Genomic DNA, 18,909 nt, shown 5'->3' on the forward strand with positions numbered 1-18,909 from the left:
TCCTGTCTCAAAAAACAAAAAACAAACAAAAAAAGGTCAACCTCTTCAATCCTTACAGGATATATGATAAGAACTTAAAACCATTATCAGAGTTTCACCTAATAGAAGGGTTTTTTTTTCAGACTAATTCAAATCTACTTTACTATAAATTCTAAGTATTGGTCCTACTATATTACTTGGAGTTAAACAGCATGGCTGTCTCTTTCCCTAAGAATCATTAAAATATTTTATAACTGTTAGTAGTTTCCATCTAAATCATCTTTTCTCCCTTAAAAGCTGGCTTATCTGGTATCAGTCTTCCTTCAGTTCCAGTCAATAGTCAATACAGTATGGCTTAGGGCTGGGGACAGGTATTTAGCTCAGTGGTGCCGCTGTCTGCCTCAAAAATGCAAGGTCCCGAGTTTGATCCCCGGTACCAAAAAAAAGAAAGATACATTTTATCATTTAGACATTATAAGAGAAAGAAAAGAAAGCACAGGACTTCGGGGAGGTTCTTTAGTCTGATATAATAAACTGATATATATATATCTATATCATAGATATAGATATATATATATCCTATTGGTTATAGGAAGAAACAAGAAGTTGAAGTAGGAGGTAGACAGTTCTGAATATTTGTTTTGTATATTTGACTTTGGAACCATGTAAATAGATAATTTTAAAACAGAAAAGTTTTTAAAACAAGCCCTAAAAGTTAAAAGTAAAACATACGCGGTTCGTTGTACAGCCATTCATCAGAAACTATTTTGAGTGACTTTAAAACAGTAATTTTTGGGTTGGGGATTTAGCTTAGTGGTTTTGCCAGCTGCTGCGCAAGCTCAAGGACCTGAGTTCAATCCCTGATACCAAAAAAAACCAGTAATTTTTTTATCTGTGATATGTCCTGAGAAGAAAAAAAATTACAAAACAAAAGCAAAATAAAATGTTTTCAATAAATAATCATATTGATGTTAGTGTCAGAAATGCTATTCTATAAGTGTTGCATGTATAATGTTGGATAAAGCAAGTTACTACATTGATGCTATTGAAAACTAAAAATTTGGCATGGAAGAAAGAAGATATGTGTAATATTGATGAGAGTACTTAAAAAATTTACAATTCTGAGTTTCAATTGGAGGTATCAGCACAGGTTTATTATTTTATTTAAAAAAAATTTTTTTTGTTTTTTTTGGTACCGGGGATCGAACTCGGGACCTTGCGCTTGCAAGGCAGGCGGCAGAACCACTGAGCTAAATCCCTGGCCCTATTAATTATTTTATGGTAAAGGAAAAAACTAAAGTGTCTTTCCTAGCTTCATCCACCTACAAATGTCTAGAACAATAACTAATAAGGTAAGTATTATGCAAGCCAGATTGTGGCCTCTACAAATAACTTCCCACTAAAATGAACCAGGCCTGCGAAAGTTTTGTACATTAAAAAGCAAGAAAGCTATCAAAGATTCCTCAGGTCATGTCTAAGATACATGTGACAACTTGACCAATGATGGGTCAATAAGGATAATAACGCCAATGGAGTTTTAAAATATCTAATATTACTTACATTTGCAAGTTCATAATAAGCCACTAAAAGCCCTACTAATATCCACTGGAAAATGTCTGAAAAATGGTAAATAAAGAGAGAAAAAAACCCAATGTTTTGTTCTTTTTTTCCTATGCCAATGATGGTGAACGTTTTAGAGACTGAGTGCCAAAGTGCAACTCAGAACCACTTACTTATCACAGTGTCAACACTGCAATTAAACCTGAATACTAAGGTTTTGATTTAGAAAAAAACAAACTCTATATTAACATCTTTTGTCTTAAAAGAAAAACAACACATGTGCTATTGGTTTGGCACCACTATATATGCAAACTATACATAGTTTGTATAGTGATCAAGTATAATTAAATAAATGATGAGGGGAGGTTTCTCTTTGTGGAACTACTTCAGCTTACAAAAAAAGGAGGAAGGGAGAATTAGAACATCACCATGTTACAAAGTCTCATGAATTAAAGGATCACAAGGGGATGCTAACAGAAGAAAAAGTGTCAAACATCATGTATGTTCTGATGCTAAACGCCAGCAATATGAAATGATACTGCCAAAATATTATAAAAAATCAAAATCTGAATCTGATCAAGGATTTAACTAATAGTTTAAAGGAAATACAGGGGCAGAAAGGCATGTTAAATAATCCCATGGGGATGCAATCAATAAAATTCACATTGTGTGAAATTCTGAATCAATCTTGTACAATAGAAATACAAGGAAACCCATATATGTGATTTTAAATTTTCTTAGTAGACACATTAAAAGTAAAAAGAAATGAGTGAAAATTAGTTTTGATAATGTATTTTATTTACATATATATAATTATAACTTTAGGAATCAATACAAAAATTATTGACATACTTTATATTATTTCTTCATATTAAGTCTTTGAAATCTGGTATGCGTTTTAAATTTTTACCGTGTCTCAATTTGGACTACTCTTATTTCCAGTGGTCAATAGTCTCATGAGGTTAGTGGCTTGTATATTGGACAATGTTGCTCTGAAGTAGAAATGACCTGGTTTCTTCAATAAAGGGAACTTAAAAAAAATGTGTACATGTAAAATAAAGGACAATGGTTAGCAATGAAACTTCTTCTTTTGAAGAACTGTGCTAGGGAAAAGAAAACTATTCAAAAAATATCACTAGTAGTTATTTGATAAAACAAAACAAATACTAATAAAAACCAATAAAATAATGACTTGTTGACAGTCATCAAAATATTGGTTCTACTCCAAAATTAAACAACACTAAGTTTAGTACTCATAAAAAGGATTCAAAATTTAAGGAGGAAGGGCTGGAGATTTAGCTCAGTGGCACTGCACCTACCTCGCAAGTGTAAGGTCCTGAGTTCGATCCCTGGTACTCCCCCCCAAAAAATATTTAAGGAGGAGCCAGACAGAGTCCAGAGACTCATTCTGTCAGAAAAAAGAACTAAACCATATGAACTGTTCACCATGACAAAAGTACAGTGTTTTCCTAAGGTTCGAGATTCAAAGTCTAAAACTATGAATATTTTTATCTTTAATTTTAAGTCATATATTATAACATATATAATTATATGTTAAAAGACAAGTTTAAGAGTCATTAGCTCAGTACTACATTTCAAAAATATTATGTGTAAGAATGACTCTCAAAATGTATTTTTTCATAGAAGCAAAAAGAAAAACTGAATTTTACACAAAACATTTCTGGAATAAAATCAACTTTCAAAGTAAAATTTTCAAAACCAAGAACATAATTCTCCTTAAAAGCATAGTGAACAGATGTCAAAGACTTACTTAAAGCACCAATGAGGAATTAGCAGCTTGACAAAACTAGTTCAAAAGAAACAGATGTATAGATTAGGAAAAAAGAATGCTAGAATAAGATTGTAAAATTAGATATAAACCTCATTAATGTCCTATAGAGCAATAAATAGTAATTTTGGGGATTACCTTATCACCGAGATAAAAATAATTTACAACTTTTCAGTCTTCTACAAATTAGTGTCTCTTTGAGGGTTTGAATGTTAGTCAATAGTAAATAATAAGTCAAGGAATAGAATATAATATTCCCCTGCTGTGTTAGATGACCCTTAGGCCTATTAGACAATGGTCTATTATAACATTGAAAGGGTTTTTATTTATCTTCCTGTCTTCTTTCTAAGTTTTGGGTAATTTTTCTTAATGAATTTCTGATTTTGATTTTTTTCTAAGAAAATCAGAAGATATTATGTTCATAAAGAAGAAAATATGCTTAACAAATAAAATGAAATAAAATCTAAACCAATTTAAATTCATCTTAAAGTTCTTTCTGCTGATGTTGATATATTCTTGATATGTGTACATCTATTGGATCTTCTTAAACAAAGCAAAAGTCAGGGTATGTGATGATAGGATACTTTATCCTTAGTAATTTATGTGACCATCTGCCAGATTTAAGGTCGCCCCAACTAGGAGAAGGAAAATCAAATTGATGCTACCAGCCCAGAGGCTACTATACCTATCAAATATTCACTGTGAACTAATAAACTATGAATATTGAGAATTTGGGACAGTAAGAGGAACTTTCTCTTTATTCCTCTTACATATGATAGCAGGTTATTACCTTCACCAATTCTGCTTCTTCTGCTTGAAGGTGCAGATTTTCATGTGGATGGGTAATTTCAGGATTCTGAAGGGACACAGGATTAGATTATTCAGTGACAGGCTGCCTCTGACCTGTAGCAGAGCCATGCAATGTACATGGAGAACCTCTTTTATTGTTTTAGTAAGGGGTAAAATTAAGGTCCCGTTGTAACAATCATAATCTTCTTTCACCTTGTTTGAGATGACAAACACACACATGTTTGAGAAAGGTATGTCTTTTAACAGGGTGTTTTTAACAAAAAATAAAAGATCCTTAATACAGATTATAGATAACTACTATAATAAATTATATTTGTTGGTATTACCTTTCTTGTGAATCTTCTTCAAAACTCCTAAAACAGTTTTTAATCACTTTGATATCCATCCAAACACACATAAGAATACACATATATACATTAAAATATCTTTAGAAAAATGTAAAAAAATTCAGATCAAATATCTAATTTTCACCGTCTTTTTTTTTTGGTACCAGAGATTGAACTCGGGTCCTTGAGCTTGCAAGGCAGGTGGCAGAACCACTGAGCTAAATCCCTAGCCCTCACTCTATCTTTTTACAACTTTTCAACTTGAATCACTATGTTACCCACTATTCTCTGCCTCAGAGCTTTGCCCTTAGACTCGATTCTCACCTGGAACAACCTCACAAATACTTTATGACAATTTAAATCCCACTTGCAATTAGGTATCAGGTTAAATCAAGCTCTCCTTGTAAACTTTTCATGAAGAATATATGTTCCATTTCTTTCCTTATATAACAGTCATAAGCTAAGCAACTGCCATCCACCTCAATAAATTATGTAGCTATTTCTTTTTGATCTATTGATTTTAACTTTTATTATTGATGAACCTAATTTTCATGGATCAAACAATTTAGTTCTGTTCCCAGAAAGAATCTGAGTGAGGTAGAGAAGTCACATGATTTTAGGAAATGTATACATGCTCTCAATTCAATACAGACAGTCAAAAAAAGGGAAGACCCTAACTTACCAGAGGTCCAACAGAAAAAACCACAGCAGCCATAATCTCTGCCTCTGTGTTCTCCTCTTTGGAAAGTGTAGAGTTTTGCAAGGCCATATCTGAGGAGGAGAAATAAACCATGAAAACCAACCTTGCCTTGGGAATTTCAGACTCAGTGAGTTGGAATCCTAACATACAAGTGAGCCTGACCTCCCTAAGGGAACATACGAGTAACCCACAAAATCAGTGAGGGACAAAGATCCATACTTCTAGAGACTTGAGATAATAATGCTATTAAACACAGTCACTCCTAGAAGGTCAAACATTGTGTTAGGAGCTCTTAAAATATTTTCTCATTTAGTTTTCACATCAACCTAGTGGGAATTATATTTCCATTCTGTAAATGAGGAAACGGAGGCTTAGAAAATTCAAACTACTTACCCAAGGCCATGCAGATATATGATACCAAATCAGTTTAATTCCAAAGCCTATACCACTGATGGTGAACCTCTTAGAGACTGAGTGCCAAACTGCAACCCCAAACCCACTTATTTGTTGCAAAGTGCCAACACTGCAATTAAACCTGAATGCTGTTTTAGTTTTTAAAAAACAACTCTACATTAACTTCTTTTGTCTTAAAAGAAAAACACAATAACATGTGTGGTGCATAGGTTTTGCCACCACTGGCCTATACCTTCTCCACTCAAACAACATGGAGTGTGAAGCTAAAGAAAATAATTAAATCTTTCCTTGACACAATCTCCTACTCATCTAATAATGAAATATTTTAAGAATCTCCTTTTTCCTAGCTTTCTTGAAAGAGTCAAATTATTAAGCCAGACTTAAATAGCTTCATATAAAGAGAACACTACAACATCAAAGTTTAAATGATATTAGAAACCTTGGCATGACCCTCCCAATCTCATTTTCAAACAGTTTTCTATCTACTGTTTGTACATGAGGCAAACCCAAATAGAAAGGAAGCAGGATTAATGATAATGGAAGATAAAGTGGAATTCAAGCCACAAAGCATTAAGCAGTCTTCCTTTTATATTGAAAAAATATGCCTAATAAACATTTGATATTGTAGAGAAATAGGATGGCAGTGATTTTGTTCAGATGTGCCTGGCATTGACTCTACTTTTCTACTTCTGGTTTAGAAGAATAGACTACATTCTTTCCTGTGATCATTACAACTACAAATGTAAAAAGAAGTCTGAAAGGGGGAAAAACTTATCATCTGAAAATTAAAACAAGGCTTCCTTAGTAGCTATGGAGTCAAAGAGAAAAATTAAAAATGTAATTGCTGAAGAGTTAGAAAATGAGGCTACTATAAATTAAAATTTTCTGAATTGCTTCTGAAGCTTTAAAGCAATTCAATTTCTATCCCTAAATACTTTCAAATAAAAATGTTAAAAAGAATGAAAAAATTCAACTAAAGAAGAATTAACAAACCAACCACAGGAAAAGCAAGAGAATTAAAAGGTCATGGATAAAAATACAAACATAAAGAGCTGACAGTCAAGAGCTCCTTCTCTAAATAATGAAATATACAAGCCAGTGGCCAGTCAAAACAAAAGACATAAACCAAAAATATATGTAAGGAGCCATAACAAGCACTTTTAAACTGTCAATAAAATTTCCCAAAGAACAATTTCTGTTAAAAAATTTCCTAAAACTGACTCAAAGAGCAGAAAATTTAAGTGGTGATGCAGCAGAGATTGCCTTGAAATATCCAGGGGCCTCGCCCTGCAACAACAGAGACTTGAAATCTTACTTAAACACAAACTACTGGCTAGAGGTATTTCCTAGACTCCCTTGCAGCCAGGTGTGGCTACGTCACTAAATTATAGCAAATAGGATCTGAATAAAAGAGATGTATCCTACTTCCTGGCCACATCTTTCAAAGGGAGGTATTTGAAGCTGGATGTGGTGGTATGTGTCTATAATCCCAACTCTGAGTGGCTGAGGCAAAGATTCCAAATTTGAGCTCAGTCTGAACAATTGAGCAAGACCCTGCTTAAAAAAAAAACCCCACTGGGGATGTAGCTTAGTGCAAAGGCACTGGCTTCAATCCTCAATACTGCAAAATAAAAACATAAAAATAAAAAATAAAGGGGAGGTGCTTACCCTCCACTTCTTCCTTTCCTCTTTCAATGGCCTAGAATGCAGATACTAGTGGAGTGAACCACCTTCCACCATAGAGAGGAAAACAATGCCCCTTGGGAGGTGTGAAACAAAAAGATGGTATGAACCTGGGTCAGGAGCCTCCTACCTCCACCCATCCCATCATGGCTATCAACTCAGATCATTGTATGAGAAAGATACAACTGTCTTGTTTAAACCACTGTTATTTAGATTCTATTGAAGCTGCCAAATTAACTTCCTAAATAACAGTGAATGGTCATGAAAGAAAATTAATTAGAAGGGTAAGGAAGAGCAGGGTTTAAACCAAGAAAATATGTGAACATCTTAAAAATATAGGCTGTTTATGTCACTAGGTTTTACTAAGCACAAAAAGAGAGATTTTGGTGAGGAGAAATAATATGAGAATGTAAACTAGTACAACCACTATGGAAATCAGTATGGAGATTCTTTAAAACACTAAATTTCCATTTGACCCAGCTATTCTCCTTCTAGGTATCTTCCTAAAAGAGTTAAAGACATATTACAGTGATACATGCATACCCATGTTTATAGCAGCACAACTCATGACAGCTAAATCTTGGAAGTCCTATATGTCCACGAACAGATAAATGGATAAAGAAAATGTGGTATTTACACCCAATGGAGTACTACCATGCCATAAAGAAAGATAAACGAGTCATTTGTAGGAAAATGGATGCAACTTGAGACAATAATGTTAAGTGAAATAAATCAGATATACTAGCTTAAATACTACAAAGTTTCTGAGAAAGAGCAAAATAAAATAAGTAGGAAGATAGATCTTTCTCAAATGGGAAGGGGATCAAGAGATGGGAGAGGAAAAGGGGATGAAAAAAGAAATCAAGATGTGTTATGTGCATGTACCAACTCCACACAAAGAATGTAAACATTATGTACTACAAACACGTAGAAAAATAAATAAATAATAAAATTTAAAAAATAAATTATCTTCCAAAAAAATTGGGACTATGGTGCTGAGACCTAAAGACCTGAGTAAAGAAACACATCTGGGGGGATTTTCATATTGAAGCCCTGAGGTTACAACAAAATGGTTTTCCCTTGTGCCGACGTTTCTCTGGATATTTTTTTTTTTTTTTTTTAGATCATGGATCCCTTTGGAGGGTGGGGACAAAAAGAAGAAGAAAATATAATGGAAATTATTAATCTTTGCTCAGGAAACCTCCACATATAATTAGAGGGGTCTCAAATCTGAGGGTCCAAAACTCACCAGGCATGCTTACTTAAAAGGGGATAAATTCTTTGGCTCCATCCAAAATGTAAATCAGAATTCATACTCCAGATGTGAGGCACAGAAATCTCCAGTTTCAGCAGGCAACTCAGGTTCTTACCTTAAAAGATACTGTCCTAAAGCCAGTACTGGACTCCTTTTCACGTACTTGAAAATGCAAGTAATTTTTTTTTTGAGACAGGGTTTCCCTAAGTAGTTCAGACTTGCTTTGATCTCACCATATGTAGCATAGGCTAGCCTTAAATTTTTGGTGATCCTCCTGCCTCAGCCTCCTGAGTGCTGGAATTACAAGTGTATACCACCATGTCCAACCCAATTGAAATATCTTATCAAGAGGACTTCAGAGCCTAGGCAAATCTTTGGCCTTGCACAAGTTATCTGGGCTGAGCTTCTGCCTCAACCTAGGTGTTTGAAACATTCTTCACCTCACAGAAGCAAAGCTTGATAAGACTGAACATCATAATTTCAAACATTAATTGAAACTGTTCTAACAAATTTTAACACCAGTAAATGTTAACTTTGGTGGGAGAGGTGTTACAGGCTCATTTGAGAACCTAACAGTGTCCACAGAATACTGCATATTCATATATGATGTTGAATATTATTTCAGGGGGTTTGAAGACTGTCCTCCCCACAAACCCATACACTGATCTCCAAGTTAAGAAGCTCAGTTTTATAAGGCTGTGAGGAGAAAATGAGCTAAGAGATACTAAATATAACCATTTTCCCATAAGCACTAAAGTGACCTAACAGAAAGCAACGAATTTCCAATTCCAAGGAACTATGGTAATGGTTTTCTGCATCTTTAAAATGTATTAGGAATGACCTGAGCTATTATTTCTTTTTAAATCTGTAAAAATTAATAAACTCCTTAGCAATATGTCACATAGATTATGCTAGTAAAATGTGTAACAGCCAAGCTCTGCAATAAACCTTTTAAAATTTATTTTGTAATCAGAATAAACTACGCTACTTAAAATTAAATATATTCAGCTCAATAGTAATTGTGTAAATATACACAGATAAAAAAGTCTGCAGTAAACCAAAACTCTACTAGACTTCCAGTACCTGTAGCTATAATGTTACTTTCTACTCTTCTATACTTTCCAACTAGACAGTAAGAAGTATCTGTACATAAATGAGAGTCTGGTGTAGGAATAAAATCTCAGGGTGGATGTGCAAACCACAATTTCTTTCTTTTTTTTTTTTCCCCAGTACCGGGGATCAAATTCAGGACCTTGCGCTTGCGAGGCATGTGGTGCCACTGAGCTAAATCCCCGGGCTCCACAATTTCTAATTTTTTTTTTTGGAACCGGGGATTGAACTCCGGTCCTTGAGCTTGCGCAGCAGGCAGCGAAACCACTGAACTAAATCCCCAGCCCTACAATTTCTAATTTTGATTTGGCTAACATAGCAATGTGACAGTGGGCCAGTCTCTTAAGTACAACGAATAGGTTATTAATAAATAAGGGTAACCAATTATGTTTCTACTTTAGCCTTTTGACATTGTGCAGAAGATATCTAGGTATTTCCTCAAAGTCATAATTTCCCTCGATATTTTTTCTGAATGTTGATTTCAACCAAGCTCTGTCTTTCCAAGCTCTGCAGAATTATCGAGACTTAAGAAGAAACTTAATTTGCTGTGGTTCCCAGGCCGTCATAGCTACTTAAAAATAATGACAGGTCCATGTTCTTGCTGAGAACTTCAGCGCCTGGGCCAGTCACCATTTCCCAACCAATGCAATGATGCCTTGTCATGTCAGCGAGTGACAAGTGATTTAAAGGTAATCATTCGAGATGCTTTAACACAAGCCAGCAAGGGAAAACTGCCTGGTTTAACGAGAGAGCACAGCGCAGGTCACCGACTGAACCCCTGGTCTACTCGTCAGTTCGGAAGCCAGAGTGGACATTCTCCAGTGACCCTGTCCTTTTTCCTTCACTGCCCATGTCTGTCCTCGGGGTCCCGCTGGAAGATCCGTCAGGTCAGATCGTGGAACCCCAGCCCAGGCCCCGCGGCCCCAGCCCCTTGCCGGAAGGCCCGCCAAGCCTTCCTCCGAGGTCCCCGCCTCGGCCTGGGGAAAGGAAACCCAGCGAAGAGGGCCGAGTAGGCAGAGCCCACACCCGGGCCGGAAGGCCAGCCCCAATCGCTTCTCTGGGTGGGCGGATCCGCTCAGGGACAGCGGCCCAGCAGGGAACGGCCACGCCCCAGACGCTGCCGGGAGCCCAGCCCCGAGGGAGGAGCGGCGAGGAACCTAGGCCTAGAGTCCCGGGAACTAGTACCTGGCGGCCACTCTGTTGGAAGACTGAGGGCGCTCGCAGAGCAGGGCGGGAACCCTTCCGGCAATGGCGCGGGCTCGGCAGGGCGGTCTCCATGCAGTCCAGTGCGCCTGTGCAGCTGGGCACCGGAACTACAGCTCCCAGAATCCTCAGCGCCGAGACCGGCCCCCTTTCTCTCTCCCCCTCTGCTTTTGTCCTCCTTTATGAAGGTTTTGGCTGTGTTTATCTTTGGGTGACCCAAAAATTCAGTCAGATTGAAGGCATTTGTTTTGAGAGGCCATGTCTATCTGTCAAGCACTAGCACTAGACACTACCCACACAAAGAAGACTGATGCAATCTTTGCCTTGAACATTTCTGTGCAAATAAAGAAAGCCACTGTACGGGATGCAAGCCTGTAATCCCAGTACTCTGGAAGGCTAAGGCAGGAGGATCATGTACTGGAGCCCAAGGCAAGTTAGCGATTTAGCTAGACCCTGTCTCTAAATAAGTACATAAGGTACATACATACATACATACATACATACATACATACATAAAATAAGGGGCATGTAGCTCAGTGTCAAAGTCCTGGGATCAATCACCTGTACCAAAAGAAAAAAAGTACAAGAGAAGAAAACCCACTGAGAACAGAGACCTCATGTAACATAGTTAAAACCTCAGGTGCTAGCTGAGTTGATGTGTGCCCAAGGTTTCGTTTATCTTTCACTCACGTTCTTGATTGAAAAGCCAATGCCTTCCTTATAAGTTTTGGGTCTTTGAACCAGAGTTTTCTTTTTTTGGCTCATCTAAACAATAATATATTATGTCTTTTGCCGTGGTTCTATAATATGAATAGCCAAAGATGATATTCTCCACAGCTAGTCAAATAGAATCCTCGAGGATGTCACAGCTGCTTGCTTCCTCAGTAATGGGTTCATTTCCTCTCTAATACATTCCTACACTTGTGGGATTGAAAAAGACTTCTCTCTGCTGCTTTAATTGTGTACAATGCCCACACAGGGTCACCCCCTCCAAGTGAGGATCTGCAGGGAATTATAAAGCTCAGTGACACTAAACAGTGCAGAACTGGGCTCCGGAGCTCAAACAATGAGTGGATACTTTGGGGTAAGTTTGACATAGCCCATTGACCCTTGAACCATCAGAGAGGAAAACGTAAGTGGGAAATTGATCTTCTAGAGATCACAAGTTCAGCATGTGAAAAGAAAATAGAACACACAGGCATAAGAGCAGATTACATACTTCAAAAAGAAAAAACTGGTGAATTTAGAGATGTAACAATAAAAACTGCCTAAAAATGAATCAGAGAAAAAGGATGAAAAAATAAGCAGCAGAAGTGAATTATGGGACAATATCAAGCAGTATAACAATGTGGAATAAGAATGTTATAGAGGAGAGAGGATATTTTTAAAAATAATGGCTATTTAAAAATTTGATAGAAATTATAAATCCACAGAAACAAATTCATACCAACATACATCATAATCAAATTGCTATAAACCAATAGTCAAGGGACCGTTCCCCAGTCAACATAAGTGAAACTGTTACCAGATTTTAGGGTGTGGAGTCTCCTTTTAGAGGTGATTTATAGGTCCTTTCTGTCCTGGACAAAGAATTGAACGAAACAATCATAAGCAATGGCAGAGTTTCACATTTATTAAAGATAGAAAAAACCAGAAGGATAAGGGAAAATGCGCTTTACAGAAAAGCTTTTGATCCAGTAAAAAGGGAGGAAAAAATTAAAAAAATACACCCTATGGTGTACAGTGGGCTACTCTGAGCAGGCAGGGTAGCAAGAGTTTAATGGCAACTGTCTCTTTTATATATTTCCCACACTGGTTTCACATCTAGGTCATCCTATCAAAAACCTGCTCAAGTTCCCTAAAGAAGTCCACATGCAGGGTTTTGAGAACTGTACTGTGCATGTGTTCCCGGATCTTGTCACACCTCCTTTCCCAGCTAGTTTTAGCCACACTGTCTCAAAATTTTATTGAGGTCCTAATGCCATGGAGCCTGGGCAGGGAGATGCCATTCCAGGGAATGAGGAGCTGGTGAAGGGTTTTACTTGATCACCTTCTATGGAAGAAGTTGTTGGTATGGTTGAACTTCTGGTGGCAGTTGACAGCACAGAGATGCAGGTGGGCATAACACTTGATAGATCATCTTGTCACAGTTATACTTCCTGGTGAGCTGATGTGGGGAAGGCTCAATGATGCTACCTTCCAAGCAAGGGCAGGTAGACTCTTTCTGGGTGTTGTGGTCAGAGAGAGTGTACCATCCTCCAGCTATTTGCCTGCAAATGTCAGATGCTGCTGGTCAGGTAGGATGCCCTTCTTTATCTGGGGTTTGGCTTTGACATTCTGGCTGATGTCCCAGGGCTTGGCCTCCAAGGTGATAGTCTTACCTACAAGGTCTTTAGAAAGATCTGCATCTTTGCTCCTCCTCAGTTTCCTTGTTGAGGAACAGAGACATCTGAAAAACAAAAGAAAAAAGATAATGACTTCTCATCAGAAAAAAAAATATCAGAAGATACTGCAGCAACATCTTTAAAGTACTGAAAGAAGTGAAAGGTCAGCCTAGAAATTCATACCCACCAAAATATTTTTCATAAATGAAGGTAACTTAGTAGTGGAATGAGATGGTGTAGACACATTTCTCCCTACACCTTCCATGATAATTACAGCTAAAAACTCTTGATATTATATATGAAACAAAGGTAAGTTAGAAGGTACTCTGATCAGGATCTTGAAACCTGAGGAAAAACAAGGTGAGTTTCCTAGGTTGTCATCTTATCCGACCTCCCCAACATTATCTATTTATGTGTTGCCATTGCTGAGAGTTGAATTCTCAATAAAACAAAAACCCATGAGATAAATGCAGTCAGATAATGTCTTTCAAACTTTTAGGAACTTCAACCTTCTACATACAATAAAAAGAGGAGTTGACATTTTGGTATTGTGAGATTAGTGAATATAGTATCTTCATATATTCATAGTGGCATTGTAAAGTGGTGTGACTATTCTGAAAGCAAGTTGAAATATATCATAAAAATCATTATATATTTGGCACAGTTAATTTTAATTTCTATGTCTCTTTAACAATTAAAAACACAAAAAGAGATATGTACAAAGGGAAACATGCTGATATTATTGTAATCCATTATATCTATTACTGAAAAATTAGAATAAGGTAAACAATGAACAGAATAAACTTAAATATCAACTCAAGAATAACATCTTGTTCAATGAGCCATACTTCTTAGATTTCCTGAGTTACATATATATGTACATATTACTTATTTAAAACAAATGCATAATGGATTTGGGGGCAAAATATCTGAGGAAAAGCATCTAGAACATAAATGAAAATGCTAGTAAAGACTCCAAGATAAGTGCCAATAGATAACAAAGAACCTGATAGATTCAGATTTTAAAATAGATGGCTAAGAATTGACTAGATGGCTCCTAAAATTTCCCTCCTCACTAAAGTTATAGCTGGTTAAGAGCTAGAGAATACAAAAAGACTTCTGAGGTTCTCTTGGAGTATTTGATATGTTTTCTCTGCAGCCAAAGGCTACAAAGACTGATGTATGACCTCTTCTTATGAAATCCAAAGGATAAGAGATGAGATGTCTAATTGCTAATATGAGGTGGTTTATGAGGGAAAAAGTGAAAGATGAATTATTCATCTTTCAGTTCTTTGAGGCAAAATGTAAGTCACATGAGCATGGACCAAATGAAGGCCACATGAGAGACGGAAAGAGGAGCATCTTGAATCCTGTATCTGAGGGCTGGCCTGAGAGAGTAGATGGAAACTTTAGCAGAGGAAGCTAAGAACTGAGGAAGGAATAGGCAAATAGTGTATATATACATTAGCATACATCAAGAGAATTACAGAACAACAAAATATTCCTTAAGAACCCATAGAAATACTAAGCCATCTTTAAACCTCTGCAAAGTTCAGAAAGCACAAAGCAAGCCTACAATGGTACCAGTCTATTATGGTCTTTTCTTATCTCTCCTTCCTCAGCTAGCTCAATCCTGGAGGAACTCTAGGCAGCTTATGATAAGGGAAAAGGAAGATGATGAAGTTGCTCATGTTCTCTTGAACTGTAGGATTACCTGTATGAACCAAGAATGAACTAGAGAAGTACAGATGTAACTTTAACTCTAGTTCCAACTGAATCCTTTAATTATATAGGATAATGTGTTGGATTTTTTATGTTGTGCCTGTACTTTTACATATATAATCACAGGAAGTTTTTCCAAAATATTATGGAACTTGTCTGAATTTTCATCCAAAGGAAGGAGAACTAGCTCTCACTTTTCATTTTTAAGTTGAAAGTAATTATAAAGTTACTTATTCCTTTATCTCATGAATTGTAACATATATATCCAGAATATAAACATATTTTGCAAAATAAAGCTCAGAATAAACACATTCTAATACTTCTGGGTAATAGGATTTAAGATGACGGTACTTTTACAAATATGATCATAGGAATTTTTTCTAAAATGCTATGGTACTTGCCTGAATTTTTATCTAAAAGAAGGAGACTGTGACTCTCACTTTTTTCTTTTAAAATGAAAGTGAAATATAAAGTTACTTATTCCTTTATCTCATGAGTTATCATAAAGTCCAAAATATAAATATGCATTATAAAATAAAGAATATAAATATATTATAAATAAAGCCCAGAATAAACACATTATAATACTTCTGGGAGGTAGGATTGAGGTCACTTACTTTCTTAACATTTTTTTCCTATTTTTATACTTATTACAAAAAATGTTATTGCTATAATAAAAACACAGGCTACTTTTATTTTGAAAAACAGTAAATATAGCAAAAATCATGTACAATATTTTTAGGGTTGGTGGGATTATAAGGACTGCTTTTTCTCCACATTCTTATTATTTTTGTAATAAAAAGATTTCAAATTTAAAATGTTTTACATGTCTTTTTTGTGATAGAATATAAGTGTTACAATTTTGTACCCAGGTTCTCACTGTGTTAATTAACACTATTATATTTATTTTAAAGAAATCATAGAGCCAGTGCCTTCTAGTTCTTTAAAGTTTGAGATTGGGCCAAGTATAGTGGTACATACTTGTAATCCCAGCACTCAGGAGGCTGAGGCAGGAGGATTGCCACAAAGCTAGCCTTGGCTGTATAGTGATTTCAAGGCCAGCCTGTCTCAAAAAAGAAAAAAAGAAAAGAAAAGAAAAGAATACAACTTTTAAAAGAAGTTGAATACAGATTCTCTGTGATTTATAATGGGATTATATCCCAATACACCCAACATAAATTGAAAATAACGTAAGTTGAAGGTGTATTTAATACACCTAATATGTTGATTATCATAGCTTAAGAATACAATATGGTATAGAGCACTGGCTTTTTACTCTTGCAATTGCATGGTGGACTGGGAGCTATGGCTGTCACTGCCTAGCATCATAAGAGAATAATAAACCAAATAGCACTAACCTGGGAAGTGATCAAAATTAAAAATAAGAGTGTTATTTCTACTGAATATTTATTCTTTCAACATTGTAAAATCATAACATTATAAGTCACACCCTCATAAGTCAGGGACAATCTGCACATACTTTCAAAATACAGTTTCCTACATTTACTGAATTAAATGATTGCTTTATTGCATTAAATATTTTCTAAACTATTCAGTGAAAGCAGAGGGTATGATTATGGTATCTAAAAAATGTGTCAAAAAAATTCAAATAATTATGATGTGTGAAACGTAACCTAAAACTTAAATTCCTTGAAAAACCTCCAAATCCTTTGATGGAATAAGTAGCCAAGGGAGTTTTGGAAATATATCTAAGAAAATTATTGATACCAAAATAGTTTCACGTTATAAATAAAATATTGAAATTTAAAAAACATATCAATTATGATTAGCCTCTTAAATGTAAATTTTCTGATAAAGTTTTTTTTTTTTTGGGTATTGAGGATCGAACTCGGGTCCTTCCGCTTGCGAGGCAGGCGGTGGAACCACTTGAACTAAATCCCCGGCCCTAAATTTTCTAATAAAGTTTAAGATTTGATATGTATATATATAACATATAAAATTACTTCCTAAATTCTAAGTTTTCACTCTCCAGAATGTAGTCTTTGATAAAAGTACTATATAATTCCTGAAGGTTTTCTTAATTTATTTTAGTATGTGTCTTATGCTGCTTTGAGAATTGACATTAAATGACATATTCTTTACATTCATAATCTTTAAAGTGTTTTTTAATATATAGTAAGGCTTTAGCCACTCCTGAAAACCTTTTCAAATGCATTACATTTATAAGAATTTTCCAGGGCCGGGGATTTAGCTCAGTGGTTCTGGCGCCTGCTTCGCAAGCTCAAGGTCCCAAGTTTGATCCCTGGTACCAAAAAAAAAAAAAAAAAAAGAATTTTCCACTGTGTACTTTCTGATCCACAGTTAAGTCAGCATAATTAGTCCTTAAGTTTTTTCTGCATTCCTTACACATATGTACAGAGCTTCATGCCAGTGTGAATTATTCAATGACGTGTAAGCTGTTAAAACTCTTCCCACATTCCTTACATGTATGAAGACTTCTCTCCAGTGCTTGTTCTCAAATGCACAGTAAAAACTTTTTGATGGCTTTTCCATATTCACCATATTTATAAGGTTTCTCACCAGCATGATTTTTTGAGGTTCTATAACAGGCATAATTTGGCTGAATAACTTTCCACAATTATCAACTTTAAAAGGGTTTTGTCCATTATGTATTTTTTCATGGACATTAAAGGTCTAAAGTACTTGTGAAGACTTTACTGCATTGATTATATTTTCAAGTTTTCTCATCATTACAGGTTTGCTTATGCAGAATGAGCTGTGACATACTACTAAAAGCTTTCCAATATTCACTATATTCATATAGTTTTCCTCCAGAATGGGTCCTCTGATGTACAATAGAGGATATGAGTTACTTCTGAAAGATTTCCCACAGTTGGTATATTTTACTTTTTGATTTACTCCAATCTGAATTTTCTTATGAAAATTTCTTATTTTTCTTCTTCTTTTCTGTGAGATTTTTTATTTGGGTGAGTGAATGCTTTCTTGGATTCAGTCCATTTGTACAGTTTCTTCCCAGTATAAATTCTCTAATGAACAATTAATTGAGATCTTAGCCTGAATTATTTCTCACATTCATTATGCTGGTAAAGTTTTATTTCAATATGAATTTGCAATAAGGGATTAAGAATGTGGAAGCCTTTATGTGTTCACTGAACTTAAATGGTTTGTCCCTACTATGAAATCTGTGGTGTATAATAGCTTATTTCTTAGAGCTTTCCCACATCAATTACACTTAGTGTTCTCCATATGAGTTAACTGATGGGTTGGCTGTGTGAAAAAAATCTGCCCCATGCAATACAACCATTAGGTTCTCTCTAGTATGCCTTTGAATGTGTAGAGTAAGGCTTGAGTTACTTCTGAAGGTCTCCCCATGTTAATTACATCTAAAGGGTCTCTCTATCATATGGATTCTCTCATGTATTAGAAAATATGTACACCTGCTGAATGTCTCCCTGCATTCATTTATTTATCCATCGACTCATTTATTCATTTTAGCAGTACTGGAAATGGAACCCAAGGACTTCACACTAAGTTACAGCCTCAGCCCTTTTCTATTTTTCTTTTTTCTTTTTTAAAATTAATTTTATTGGTACATTTTAGGTATATAATATAATGACATTCATCATTGGAAATGTGTACCTTTACATACTCTATATTGTTTCTTATTTTCACCCATTCCCCTGCCCTCCCTTCAACCCCTTCACCTCTCCCTATTTACAAAGACTTTGTTTCCATTTATTTCATTTTCTCATATTAATTCCATTCCCTTCTTTCCTTTCCCCTACCCCTCCCACTTTCCCTTCCCCTTTGCCCCTTTTCTTCCTATTTCACATTATCTATTATGCCTTTTGATCCTTATTTATACTTTCAGTTTCTCACACCAGAGAAACTATTCAGTATTTACACGTGTGACCTATTTGTTTCACTTAAGAGTATCCCCTCAATGTGCATCCCTTTAGCTATAAATGTCCTAATTTCTCATTCTTTATGGC

At 35.6% G+C, this 18,909-nt stretch overlaps 1 protein-coding gene across 5 annotated transcripts in view; it reads right to left on the bottom strand.

Annotated features, from left to right (window-relative positions):
• Positions 1-10,937, bottom strand: part of Znf624 (zinc finger protein 624) — a 36,983-nt gene extending 26,046 nt beyond the window's left edge. For 3 of the 5 annotated variants that reach the window (XR_002391215.2, XR_015448586.1, XM_087204381.1), the window contains exons 1-3: positions 10,812-10,937; positions 5,147-5,235; positions 4,119-4,184 (exon numbers count right to left, since the gene is read on the bottom strand). Coding sequence is in view for 2 of the 5 variants with exons in the window: in XM_087204381.1 (XP_087060507.1) it covers positions 4,119-4,184; positions 5,147-5,233 (153 nt within the window). In the remaining 3 variants the exon portion in view is untranslated. The remainder of the gene's footprint in view (positions 1-4,118; positions 4,185-5,146; positions 5,236-10,811) is intronic. The other 2 variants (XM_021248972.2, XM_021248971.2) reach the window with 2 other exon arrangements.
• Between the last annotated feature and the right edge of the window lie 7,972 nt (positions 10,938-18,909).

The sequence above is a fragment of the Heterocephalus glaber genome, unplaced genomic scaffold (assembly GCF_053883595.1).
Source record: "Heterocephalus glaber isolate CG9 unplaced genomic scaffold, H.glaber_assembly_v1.0 deba00000474, whole genome shotgun sequence".
Lineage (NCBI taxonomy): Eukaryota > Metazoa > Chordata > Mammalia > Rodentia > Bathyergidae > Heterocephalus > Heterocephalus glaber.